This window comes from Myotis yumanensis, unplaced genomic scaffold (genome assembly GCF_028538775.1).
Source record: "Myotis yumanensis isolate MYYU_CA2020_CCGP unplaced genomic scaffold, mMyoYum1.0.hap1 SCAF_15, whole genome shotgun sequence".
In the NCBI taxonomy this organism is placed as follows: domain Eukaryota; kingdom Metazoa; phylum Chordata; class Mammalia; order Chiroptera; family Vespertilionidae; genus Myotis; species Myotis yumanensis.
Genome location: NW_027223766.1, coordinates 14,811,380 through 14,824,685, shown reverse-complemented (window position 1 = coordinate 14,824,685; position 13,306 = coordinate 14,811,380). Strand labels below are relative to the sequence as shown.

Below are 13,306 nucleotides of genomic sequence, written 5' to 3'. Positions count from 1 at the left end.
GCATGTCTGTTCCCCTCCACTAGATCTGAGGGATCTGAAAGCCTGTGCCACGGAAGCCACGTTTGTCCTCCAAATATGTGAGGGCTGCTCCTCCAGAGACACCACACGCCATGGCTCTGTGGATAGGGCTCCGCGGGGCTGGCCTCTTGAGCCACGTCTTCCCGAGATGCATTGTTCTACGGGGGTTGGGTCACACTGTCTGACACAGGCCTCAGTGTAAAAACACTCGTGTCAGACTCCAGGTTCCAGGGCTTCCCTCCCATCTCTGTCCGCCCCGCCCCCACCTCCCGCCCTGATATTGCAACAACGCACCGTTGACAATATCACCAATTGTCCCTCGAGGATGTGTGGCTGAGCTCAGTGCTGACGGCTCTCAGACAACTGTGGGCATCTGTCCTCTACCACCCGTGCTCGCCAAGACACACAATGTGTTCTTCGTTACGGACTACCCAGGGGGTCTGACTTACGAGGAAATAACTCAATCTAGCCGACTGGGGTGAAACTGCCAACCAAAAGAACAATTTATGAGATCATCCCAACCTGGATGTGAAATTAATTCCATACACGATAACTCACCACAGACCACCTTGTTTAATTTTATTTTTTTCCCTAGTAATAGGATCTTTCTGCTATCATTTATGTTCCAGACAAATGGAAAACAATACAACTGCAAGATATTAAAAGTATGTACATTTAAGTTCTTTGAATCTGATACACAAAGAGCTATAACGGTGGCATGAGCTCTAAGCAGACTTTGCCTATTATAAATGAGTTCATTTCAATGAATAAATATGCTTATTAACAACGATCACGACCTAGTGAGAAAAGTGGGATTGGCCGGTATAGCTGAACCAGAACTTTCCAAGGCACCTCTCGTTTCAAGCTCAAAGCCCTGGTCCACTGGGCCACACTCTCCCGTGAACTGGCATTGACTCTGGGTTCCCACGAGACAAAAAGGAGGGCGCTTCAGGCTTTTGCCATCCCTCCCACACCTGCCTAGCAGGGTCCAGAATCCAAAACAGGCCATGGCCTCTGCCCCCCAGGAGCTGACGACTGAGATTTGGATGAAAAGTTAATACAGATGAAGCTACAGTGAAGAACTTAAGCCCAGCCAGTGTGGCTCAGTGGTTGAGCATCAACCTGTGAACCAGGAGATCAGGGTTCAATTCCTGGTCAGGGCACCTGCCTGGGTTGCGGGCTCGATCCCCAGTGTGGGGGTGTGCAGGAGGCAGCCGATCAATGATCCTCTGCCATCGTTGATGTTTCTATCTTTCTCTCCCTCTCTGAAATCAATAAAAATATTAAGAAGAAAGGGTTGCCCTGGTGCTTGGGCTGAATGCCAGCCAGAGAGTAGGAGTAGGCTGCCCAGCTGAGCCAGGCTCACCATGGACGGGGGCCTGGGAGACTTGAATCAATGGTGCTGAAGAAAGCCACAGCCATGCAGTTATTGTGATCAAGTGTCATATCGTGTAACTGAAATTAGCCCTCAATGGGAGGAAGAATGGGAACTTAGCCATCTGGGCCCACCCGGTCTTGGCGTCTGGCCCTCTCCTAGGGAGACTGACTAGGAAAAAAATGGAATGTTGAATCCAGCTGCCTTTGCAAAAACGGCCCCAGCCCCATGAGGCTCTGCTTCCTCATTTGGATGTTCCAGTCCCTCTGAGCCTGGACCCCACACCCGAGACATTCCCGGCACTGTCTGCACCTACAGGGAGACAGAGAGAGGCCAGAGAGGACGTCAGCCCTGCGGTGCCCCTCGGGAGGAACTGGGGCGAGCATTCTGCGCAGCAGGGATGGGAGCTCGTGGGCAAGGTTTACCTTTGCCAGTTCCCTCCAGCACCTGGGTCCAACTCTCTGGAAAATATGAATGAAAACTGTCCAGTTATCTGCCGCTTCACAACAAATCACCCCAAAATGGAGTGACAGAAAACAGCCATTCTTGCATCGTTTCTCACCACTCTGTGGGGTGACTGGGCTCAGCTGGATGGTACTTCTGCTCAGCATGATGGCGCGAGGTCTGTGGTCACCTGAGCTCTTACCGGGCTGGAGCATCCAGATGGCCCATTCACACGGCTGGCAGTTGATGCTGCCTGTCGGTTTGGAGCTCAGCCAAGGCTGTTGGCCACATGTGGCATCTCCATGTGGCGTGGGCTTCTCACGGCATGGTGGCTGGGTTCCAAGAGTGAGAGTCAGAAGAGGGAGTGGCCTAGGAGGGAGGAAGCAGGAGGCGGCACCAGAAGGCTAGCCCTGGAACCGGCTCCATGTCGCTTCCACCGGTTCTATTGACTTAGCAATGACAAGGGCAGCTGGGATTCGAGAGGAGGGGAAATCAACTCCACTCTTCAACAGCAAGAGAAATAATTCACAGCCCTCTTGAATCCATCACTAAAGCCTAGTTGCAGCCTTTCCATGTAAGTCAACATATCTCAGTGTGTGCCCACACACGCCCCATCCTCACCACCTCGGTCCCTACACAGCCCTTGCCAAGGACCCCCCTCCGGGCTGCCTTTGAGTGGAGTTTCAACCTCAAGTGGAGTTCCAGCTGTTCTCAACCTGTGGGTCGCGACCCCTTTGGCGGTCGAACGACCCTTTCACAGGGGTCGCCTAAGACCATCTTGCATATCAGATATTCACATTACAATTCATAACAGTAGCAACATTACAGTTATGAAGTAGCAATGAAAATAATTTTATGGTTGGGTCACAACATGAGGAACTGTATTTAAAGGGCCAGAAGGTTGAGAACCACTGAGTTAAACCTTCTGCTTCATGGTCCTTCTCTTGAAGCAGCAGCTCTATCCTCAGGGAATAAAAACAGGCAGAGAGCTAAGCCCACAAGCCCGCCAGGACGAGCGTCAGCTTCCTGCCACGGTGGGAAGCACGGCTGTGGGGCAGCACCTACAGGCCAGGCACCCAATGGTCACCTGTAGTTTCTCCATCTTCAGAGGCAGCAACTCACACCCCAGTCACAGGTCCCTGGAGCACATGCTGACCCGAATGAGACTCACTGGTCTGCAAGGTCCCTTGGTACTGTCTCCCACATTGACAGCACCCTAGCAGCCACCATCTCTGTGTGGGGAGTGGGCAGAGGTTACTGACATCAGAAGAACCCTTTCGTCACTCCATATTGGATGCATGTTACCAGATTGTTCTCTAGAAAGTTGTAGCACTGACAGTCCCTACATCTGGTGAACTAGGATATCAAGGGTCTAGAAGACAATGGACTTAGACGTGGCCTGAGGAGCCTTCCAGTCAGACTGTCCTTCCTCGCATCCTCCTCGTCCTCCTTCCTGAACAGACTGTCGAAGCTTGTCCATGACCTCCTGATGCCAGACCTTGTGGGCTCTTTTCCTGACTGTCCTTCCTCCTCACTGTGGCAACTGCCACCCGTGAGCTTCCCGTCCTCCCCTGGCCGTCCATTCCCTCTCAGCATGAGCTCCTCTCTCTCAGCCTATACCTCCAATGTTGGTGCTTTCCATGGTTTGGTGAAGAGGAATCTAGTTCCTCCCCCTGCACTCAGACGACAAGGAAGGACCCGTGGCCAAACACCTTTCAGGAAAAATGACTACCCATGTAGAAGATCTAGGGGGAGGCTGAAGAGGAAACACAAGATTTCAACTGTCATTTAATGACTTCCCTGCGGGGAACACTGAGTCTTTCTCCACAGCGTCCCATTTCCTCATTCCTCTCTAGTGCAGTGTGGCTTCCTCACCCACTTTACTTTTGAATCCAAATTTCAGATTCTTTCTATTGTCTGCCTCCTCCTACCCATGTAAATAACCAAGTCTCCTCCCTCCTTTGGGCTCCCTTGAAAACTCAGAGTAAAGTTTGAAAGACAATTAGACCAAGATTGTCTCCATCTCAGCCTACCTCAGTTGTAAGAACCAGAACTGTCCTGACAGTTAAAACCCACCTTGGTCTCTGGTTCTATAGAAATCAGTGAGGATGGATGGCCACTGTAGGGCCTAAAGTTCTCAGCATTTATGCTGAAGTAAAGCAGGCTTTGAACAAGACACTAATTTTGAAAGTGTTTATTTTTCTCCTAGGTAGTTTTATGACTCATTCAGAATAGCTTTGTGGTTCATCAGACCCTTGAAACTAAAGACTAAAAGGATTAAGCAAAACAAAACAAAACAGCACAGCCGTCACCAACCTGAGCCCAATCTGTGACACTGGGGAGACTATTACTCCGTTACTTAAGCTTCATTGTTTACACCGAAAGTAAGAACTAGCACGTGACTATCATGAGCCTTGCCCCCCCCTGGGAAGTAGTTGAGGCAGATACCTATTGGGTTGTCTTCCAAAACAGCGATTCTCTGGCGACTATTCTGCCCTATTCCATGGGGGTAGAATTGGGGCCACCATATATATACAATGTGGGCCATTAGTGAACACCTGGTCCAAGGTGGCCTAACAGGGATTCTTCTCTATGACTTTGGAAATGAAAGCAAATCAGAGATTCAACCTGGTGGCATGGCTCAGTGGTTGAGCATCGACCTATGAGCCAGGAGGTCAAAGGTCAGGGCACATGCCCAGGTTGGGGGCTGGGTCCCCAGTAGGGGGCATTCAGGAGGCAGCCAATCAATGAGTCTCTCTTATCATTGATGTTCCTATCTCTCTCTCCCTTCCTCTTTGAAATCAATAAAAACATATTAAAAAACAAATAAAAACAACAACAGAGATTCCGAGTTTCTCCTGGTGGCAGCAAACTTGGGTTCTAGCGGAAGCCCTGTTCTCTGTCATGTGCACTTGCGAAGCAGGAGCTGGTGTGGAGAGAAATGATTCACATGCTCAGAGGCAGGAGGGGAGTTGAGAGTAAGGCAGAAAGAGACTTGCCTGGTTTCCCCGCAGCCTTGTACTTCCTGGCCACAGTACATTTCTGCATTTCTGCCCTTGGGTTCTGGGAAACACCCCTGTAGCTTTAGAATTAATTTCCCATTGCTGGTTTGAATAGATTTTTATAACTCTCAATCAAAAGAATCTTAATTGATACGGGTAGTACTTTTCCTTGCAGGTATCTGATTCAAGGAACTTGAATACTAGAGACAAAATTTGAATACAGGCATACCACTAATAATAGAGGTATTAATGGTAATACTACAAATTTGGAGCTGTAATGCTCTTAGGGGCCATTTTATAGATGTGGAAACTGAGACCAGGAAGGCTAAATCTGCTGCCAAGGTCACATCTATGTCTAAACCAGGTCTCTAGACTTTGAATCCTAAACCATTACTCTTCCCTTAATACCCATTAACTTAGGTTAAAATATTGTACTTACTTTCACAACTTATACACTTGGAAAAATAACCATATACTTCTGCATATCCTTTTATTTTCTAATCTCACCCAAGGAGACATATTCATTGATTTTTAGAGAGGGGGGAAAGTGGAGAGAGAGAGAGAGAGAGTGAGTGAGAAAGAGAGAGAGAGAGAAGGAGAAGAGAAAAACATCAATCAGTTGCCTTCTATACGCACCCTGACCGGAGAATTGAACCCAAAATCTGGGCCTGTGTCCCAACTGGGATTCAAACATGAGACCTTTTGTTGTACAGGACAACACTGTAAACAACTGAGCTACACATTCTTATCCTTACTTTTTTGGGGTGAAACGCTGAAATTTGCAGATGTTAAATGACTTTGACAAGGCTACACATGAACAGAAGTAGAGCTAGAAGTTTGTTTCCAGAGAGGTGGCTCCATTCGATGGGCCAGACTTCTCCTTCCATGCGCCCAGGTCACCACTGACTACAAGGGTGTCTCCCAGAACCCAAGTTTACAGCCGCCTGGAAAGGTACAACAGTAACTGACCTGGTTAGATTGCAAATTCGTCATCGAAGGGGTTTCAGCATCATTCATCCATTCAGCAAACATTCATTGAGTACTTAGCATTTTAAGGTGGGCACTGCTCCTGGGATGGGAGCTACAACGAGGAATCAATCCACTTGAACAGCCTGAGTGTAGGCCAGCTTAAAGCTTTGCCTTTGCAGATTGGGGCCGGGGGGTTGGGAGGGGGGGGCGGGGGGTGGTCAGTGGACATCTGGGGTGTGTGGAGGTAAGATAAGATATGCTACTAGGGTGGAAGCAGATGGTGGCTTCTTGACAGTGTCACCAGAAGACAGCATGGCACCCAAAGCATTGTAAGATGAGGGAGGGCACAAGTAGTAGCAACAGCGAGACCAGCAGGGGAACAAGCTGCAATGCAGTGGTTCTGAGCTCAGAATGCCCCATTCTCCACGCCCATTTCCTTGTCTGTCTTTCCCTCTAGCGAGAATGTGGGTTCTTTAGGGTGAAGTCGTTTCATTTGTTTATTTGTTTTCTGCATTCCCAGCATACATCAGAGTGTGCTGGGGATTCAGTCAGGAGAGCTTTTAGTTCAGAGGTTAGGACATAAGAGGAAGGCTTCCCCAGAGAGGTACATTTTGAATGGGTCGTGGTAAGATGGAACTCGGGGGGGCATCTGCCAGAAACAAGCAGTTGGGTTTGACCAAGTCTGGGAACCCAATCTTATCCCTCCTCATGAGGACATGCGTCTGGGATTGTGGAAATACAGGAATGTATCCGGGGGTGGGGACTGGCATCAGATCTGCTGCCGAGGGAAGGGACATAAATGCAGGAATGGGAAGACGGGGGGCAGGATGGGTGGGCCTGCAGGGGCCCAGCGTCCTCTGAAATTAGTTTTTTGGGGGCTTGCCATGTTTTTGATTAAGAAATGCTACAGACTCCCTGGGGCTAAAGGTACAACAGTAATGCCATATATCATCATGAGTGGCTATCTCTGTGTCATGTAAGCAGTGAGACTTAAAAATTTATTTCTTCCGCAGGTTGATCTATCCCTTTGATAGATGGTTCATTTGTCCATTTATTCAATGTATCATTTATACATGGATCAAGTACCTGCATCATGATGGGGTGGGTTGAGGGGAACTCAGAGACAAATTCACATATGGTTTTGCCATTAGGGGACTGCTCAGTTCCGTGTGCGCCTTTTATCATTCTTGGCCACATGATAACAAGTGGCTTTTGGAAATTAAAAAGCACAGGGCCTACTGTGGACAGGTGCAGTGGCAACTCCCCCGCAGTAGAATTTAAATACGTATCAATTGGTCTGGACCACATTTCCAAGGTCCTGAAAACCTCTATACTAATTTAAGTTTCTCGTTAATCTATGTTTATTTTATGGTGCAGGAAATTGGTCGAAGCTGTCAACCTCCCCCGCCTCCCCCGACACACATACACACAAAACCCCACTGTTGAGAATGTGTGCTGGGGAGAAGGACCAGGACAACTCATCGAGGTCACCCCAGGAAAGGGGAGGGACGTCCTTGTCCCAGCCTGCCTGGCGGTGTCTCCCCATTGATCTTTGGCACGTTGTCCTGGAAAGGGAGGGTCAGAGTTCCAAAGTGCAATATTATATTTCCAATTAAAATGTAAAACACAAACCTTTTTCTTCAGACACATTTGGCCTCAGCCCTGGGAAGGGACTACAAAGCCCCGTGCTGATGGAGAGACGCTGAAAGCAGACACTGTAATTGATAAAGGAGATAAGTCAATCTGTGTCCTGTAGAGAATAATGAGTCCCATCTTTCATCAAAAAGATCTCCCTGTGCCGAAGAAACGTTCTTTCAATAAATCTACTTAATGGTTTCCCCTCGAATGATATATGACATCGGCTTTGGAGCAGAGCATCCCAGCAGGTCCCTGTGAGGGACCGAGGGCCACCCGTTCTTTGCATTGCTAATTCCGCCCGGAGAGGCCGGGGCTCCCGGAAGGGCTGCTGTTCCGGGACCTATGAGAAGGCCTTCCTGGGCTCTTCAAGCAGGTATGGGATGGAATCTGGAATAAATATCCTATCCATAAACTGGAGATCCTTTGCAAATGGACATTCCCTGCCCCTCCTCCCCGCAACCCCGCCGTGTTCAGAGATCCATCAGCTCTAGGAATGACTCGTGTCACATAGCTCAAGAGTTAAATGCTTCGGATACTTGGGTTGCGAGAGCTGATTGGCGGCTGTCCCCTGCTCTCATCGCTCTCCCGCAGCCCTGTTCGGGCCACGTTGGCGTTTGGACTGTGGGCTGTGGGAGGTGGTCTGTGTTTATTGCCTTTGGTAAACGGAAGATTCCCTTTAATGAGCCCACCTGAAATGTGCTGTCTACAGGCCTGCCCTCTCCCCGCCACCCTCCTCCCCCCCTCCCCCCCACTCTGAGGGCCCGGCAGAAGAAAGGGCCTGTCCCCCAGGGGAATGAGTGAGGGCCCTCTGTGCCCCTTGCAAGGCAGCAGGACCTCCCGCCTCACCTGGCTTACCTTTGCGAACCCCAACTTTACAAACGTGCTGTGATTTTTCCACAAGGCCCCAGCTTTATGTAACCCAACCTATTTCCTCCAAGGGCACCGGCCCTCCCCAAACTGGCGGACTTCCCCACCTGGGAATCATTAAAAACACCCCGAGTGATTTCCTTATGTTGCTGTTTGTTTATCCTCCTGTCGCCCGTGAGTCAGCCAGATCATGATTTGCGGTGGTTCTGCTTGTGAAATCTTACATAATTATATTCCTATTGTCACGTTGGGCCGAGCAGTTAGATCGGAGAGTGTTTTCTCATTTCACAACGCCTGCAGATCAATACGGAGAAAGCCTGAACAATGAGGTGACGTGAGGGCCGGGCGCCGAGTCACCGGGAGGTGTTCTGCAGTTTCGCAGATACATGCGGCCGGCGACCGGCGACCGGGGCGTCCTCGGTGCCCAGGCTGAGCAGGGTGCCTGGGCCGGGTGGCGGCCTTTGGCACGGGTCTCACTGGGGTGATTCTTAAAGAAACGAGAGCCAGGGAACGAAAGAACGACAGTAACCACACTTCACACAGAAACCAACCAAATTTTTACTGCATTTGCTACACGCTGGATCCCGACATGCTGGCCCCGAGCGTGGCTGGATACAAGCTGGCTAGACTCCGACGGCCGCCCCTCAGGCTCTCCCCTCCCCGCCGGGGACAGCACCGATGCGGATCCTCCTCACTGTCCCAAGTCCAGAGGCAGTTATTAAAAACACTCTTGATGCAAACAGTGAGTGGCTACAGGACACGAATGGGGGTGGGCGCGGTGTCCGCCACAGGACGCGGAACCCAGAGAAATGGTGTGTCGAGGCAAGACGCCTCCTTGGTGGCTACGAGTATCACAGAGCTCAAAACCCACAAGTGAACTGTTTTTTGTTTTTAAATTCCTGGAGTCTATTGGAACTAGTTGATCCTAACGTGATTTCATAGTTTTAATTAAATATCCAACCCGATGTAAACCATGTTTGTTTGCATACATCTTGGAGTAGTGTGTGCGCCTTAAAGTTATTCACACGGATATAGGATGAAGATGACAAAGACCTGCAGGGAAAGAGAAACTGCGTGACTCTATATGAAGACAACGACCATCACATTCCACAGCACGTCATCGGGAGACTGGTGAATCGTCAAGCATTATTGAAAACGAGAGAGAAGAGAACGGAACACAAGCGCCACGAGAGAACAATCGGAACAACGGAACCAAACCCAGTTTCCCTACCGATCATGGAAAAGCGTTACCTCTGTTTCTAACACGGTTCACTCATTGCTATTTTAAGCCCCAGTAGCAGGATCGGATGTCTGCTGCCTCTGGACACATGAGTTATGATCTGATCTCAAGTTCCAAGGGAAATGCGCAAAGTTTTATTCCCCCGCCCCCACCCCCCACCCCAGTTGAATAAACAGGACTACGTATATTATCTCGTGTGTTAGAATAGCGTTGTCTTCACATAAGACTCAACTAAGGGTATTAGTCATTCATTTCCTTGAACACAGACACCCTCATGCGTGCTGACAGGTTTATAAGGATGCGGTGGCCGCCGTGGTTCTGGGAGCTGTTAGATGACGGGCTTTGATTTCTTGCAGTCCTGAGCGATGGGGCCGGGGTGTGTCTGCTTACTGTCCGCCTTCTCTCCCAGATGCGGGCCTTGTCTGGAAGATTAATACATGAACAAGAGCTGAAGGGGCAGGGTTGCACAACTTCAGACATGTTTATTAGCAGATGGCACACGGGATGCAGAGGTCACCACCAAAGTGACATTTTAAAGTGAAACAACAATATTTATGTTCAGATAGTCTCCTGATGAGATCATGTGGAAATGGTTTTGATTAAATTAGCTTATAAATGGTTGCCAATCTATAGACAACTTAAAATGCCACGTCTGTGTACCAAATGTTTTCTTCTCACGCTCTCACCTTCTAAATATGAATGAGCAAAGGCTGGTTTGGGGGGGGGGGGGTGCTTTCTTAACAGTAGGATCAGCGTATCTGGTTTTTATGTCCCGGGTTATCTGTTTTTTGTTTTTCATCCTAGAAACGTTATCTCCTGTGTGTGTTCTGAAACCTCACCTGCTGCTGTTACTACTGCTCTCGAAGCGTTTGGATTCCGCCATGTAAATATAATTGCGTTCAATTTCTTTACTATAAATTGGGTCTCTGGAGAGACCTAAAATCCCACCTCAGATAACAGCTTAAGTTCAATAGCATGAAAAAGCTCTGAGCTGGATTTCAGACATACTTGCTATCACTGCATTTCTGCCTTGAACGCCCTGGGGAGCCGCGCTTTTGTGGCAACGTGGGCTTGTGTTTCCGACAGCAGTGCGAAAGACAAATGCTGCCAGGGCGAGGGTCGCCTCTCAACTTCTTTTCCTTTTCTCTCTCTTGTGCCCACTACTTGGCAGGAATGTGAGTCACACATTTTATCTGAGAAAATGGTTCAGCCAGAAAATGCTCAACAGTGTGAAGTGAACACAATTTTTTGGTTCGTTTTTGCCAGTCTCTACGGTCAACAAAACACATGAATATTTCCAACAAAGGCACTAAAACGCAGAAATAATAACCTATTAGCAGATTAAAACTTTCGCAGTCAGACTGTAGGAAGTGAATGTGACCACATGTGCGGGTTCTCGTTTATTTACATTGAACCGTATTGTGAATAATTTTGTGAGATACAGATATTAGTGTCTTGAGTTTTTTGCCTTATCATGATCTGTGTTTTATTTTCTTGTACCGTGACAAAATTATAAATGTTAGAATACGACAGAAGGTTTACTCACTTTTCAAGAGAGCTTTTGTCAATATTCATTGTCCCTTCCATTGGATCCAGTCCTTGCTCAGAAAATTGTTTCAAGGCACTTAAAGCTGCCTAAAAATGAAAACAAACACACAAACTAACAAGGAGATCCATTCACTGACTTTAATGTCATAAACAGGCAATTGTAAAAGAAAGCTGACATATAAAGACTATCATTTGCATTCGTCTAAATAAATGGTTTGTTGCATCGCTTAGCAATATTACATTTGAACGGCTGTAACGTATCTACTGTGAGAGCTTTGTTTCTGGCGAGGGGCGGGGGAGGTGGAGAGGGGCAATCTCCGCGAGCCTCAGGCCTCATCCCTGGCCCATAGTTTTGTAAAATCACAATGCTTTATCTGCAAATGTAGAAACACCTCTATGCACGGAACATACTTTGAGGGTGACTCTGTACAATTTCTCCTCACTTTACTGAAACTACACATTCTCTTCCTTCAGACTTTTCCAAACCTGGGTACCCTTTTCAAAATTAGCTTGAAAGTTCTTGTTCCATTTTACAGACAGTGGGCCCCAACCAAGTCACAGAATGCGAGCCGAGAGAGAGGAGGGCGCTCGAGCAAACCGAGGGCATGGTGTGATGGTATATCCTGAATTTCCCCTCCTCCCGGGGCCCAGGGGAGGCAGGCCCCGCCGTGGCACAGCCTCCCAAGGTGCTGATAGGCCCGAGATGCGTGGGACGCTGACAGGTGCTGACAGGCTGGTGGAGCCTCGCTGGATAGCTGGGAGGCACCAAAAATGCGATGCTGATAAGATCTACATAACTCGTTGACACTCTTGTGCATGTTCCAAACTGTTATTTCTTGGAATAAGAATTTGGTTCTTCTTCCCCTCCTCCGCACCGCCCCCCACCCCCACCCCCACCTTTGAGCCCCACCAGAAGGGCTTTGTTGAGTCTGAGAGAGGTGTGAGCAGCCAGGGTGCCTGACTCTCGGACATCCTGCTGGGTCACACTTTGGTCATCTGTGTCTTCTCAACGGCCTCAGAAAAAGAGCTAACGCTTGCAACTGCCCCGCCTTTTATCTGCCAGGGGCCCCTGTTGGGTAGCTGACGAGTGCATGATCCCTTTGACACTTCTTTATGCCTAATATACTTTTTGGTTTTTAAGTTAATAGACTTTCTTTTTTTTTTTTTTTTTTTTATATATTTTATTGATTTTTTACAGAGAGGAAGGGAGAGAGATAGAGAGTTAGAAACATCGATGAGAGAGAAACATCGACCAGCTGCCTCCTGCACATCTCCCACTGGGGATGTGCCCGCAACCCAGGTACATGCCCTTGACCGGAATCGAACCTGGGACCTTTCAGTCCGCAGGCCGACGCTCTATCCACTGAGCCAAACCGGTTTCGGCAATAGACTTTCTTTTTTGAGAGCGGTTTTGGGTTTACAGAGGAATGGAGGAGGGAGTACAGAGTTCCCAGATCCCCCTCCCCCACCCCAACACAATGTCAGCCATTACTAACAGCCTGCATTGGCACAGGACGGCTGTCACAAGTGATGAGACCATACTGATACATTATCAGTAACTAAAGCCCACAGTTGACATTAGGGTTCTCTCTTTGTGCTGTACATTCTATGTGTTGTTTTTTAAATATATATATATTTTGTATTGATTTCAGAGAGGAAGGGAGAAGGATAGAGAGAGACATCAATGATGAGAGAGACTCATTAATCGGCTGCCTCCTGCATGCCCCCTACTGGGGATCGAGCCCACAACCCAGGCATGTGCCCTGACTGGGAACCAAACCATGACCTCCTGGTTCATAGGTCAAAGCTCAACCACTGAGCCATACCGCCTGGGCCATTCTATGGGTTTTGACAAATGCATAATGTCATGTGCTCACCATTACATTACCATACAGAATGGTTTTGCCGCCCTAACAGTTTCCTACATTCCACCTGTTTATCCCTCCTCCTTATCCCCCCAGATCCATGGCAATCACAGATTTTATAACAGTCTCTATAATTGCCTTTTTGAGAATGTCATACAATTGGAATCATACAGTACATCATTTCGGATTAGCTTCTTTCCCTTAGTAATATGCATTTAAGGTTCTTCCATGTCTTTTCCTGGCTGGATACTGCATCTCTTTTTAATAACTGAATAATATTCCACTGTGTGGATGTACCACAGCTTATCCATTCATCTATTGAGAGACATCTCGATTGCTT

The 13,306-nt window shown here is 48.3% G+C and overlaps 1 protein-coding gene and 1 long non-coding RNA gene across 7 annotated transcripts in view; both read right to left on the bottom strand.

Moving 5' to 3' along the window:
• Nucleotides 1-1,848: 1,848 nt before the first annotated feature.
• Nucleotides 1,849-8,395, bottom strand: LOC138993152 (uncharacterized). Its single transcript, XR_011468235.1, has 3 exons — nucleotides 8,302-8,395; nucleotides 7,441-7,523; nucleotides 1,849-2,169 (listed from the first exon to the last, which is right to left on the bottom strand). It is a non-coding gene; the product is annotated as an uncharacterized lncRNA (long non-coding RNA).
• A 452-nt stretch (nucleotides 8,396-8,847) lies between these two features.
• Nucleotides 8,848-13,306, bottom strand: part of STAU2 (staufen double-stranded RNA binding protein 2) — a 230,261-nt gene continuing 225,802 nt past the window's right edge. For all 6 annotated transcript variants that reach the window (XM_070392695.1, XM_070392694.1, XM_070392697.1 and 3 more), the window contains 2 exons: nucleotides 11,100-11,188; nucleotides 8,848-9,975 (listed from right to left, as the gene is read on the bottom strand). In XM_070392695.1, the coding sequence (XP_070248796.1) occupies nucleotides 9,882-9,975; nucleotides 11,100-11,188 (183 nt within the window). In that variant the 3' untranslated portion in view covers nucleotides 8,848-9,881. The remainder of the gene's footprint in view (nucleotides 9,976-11,099; nucleotides 11,189-13,306) is intronic.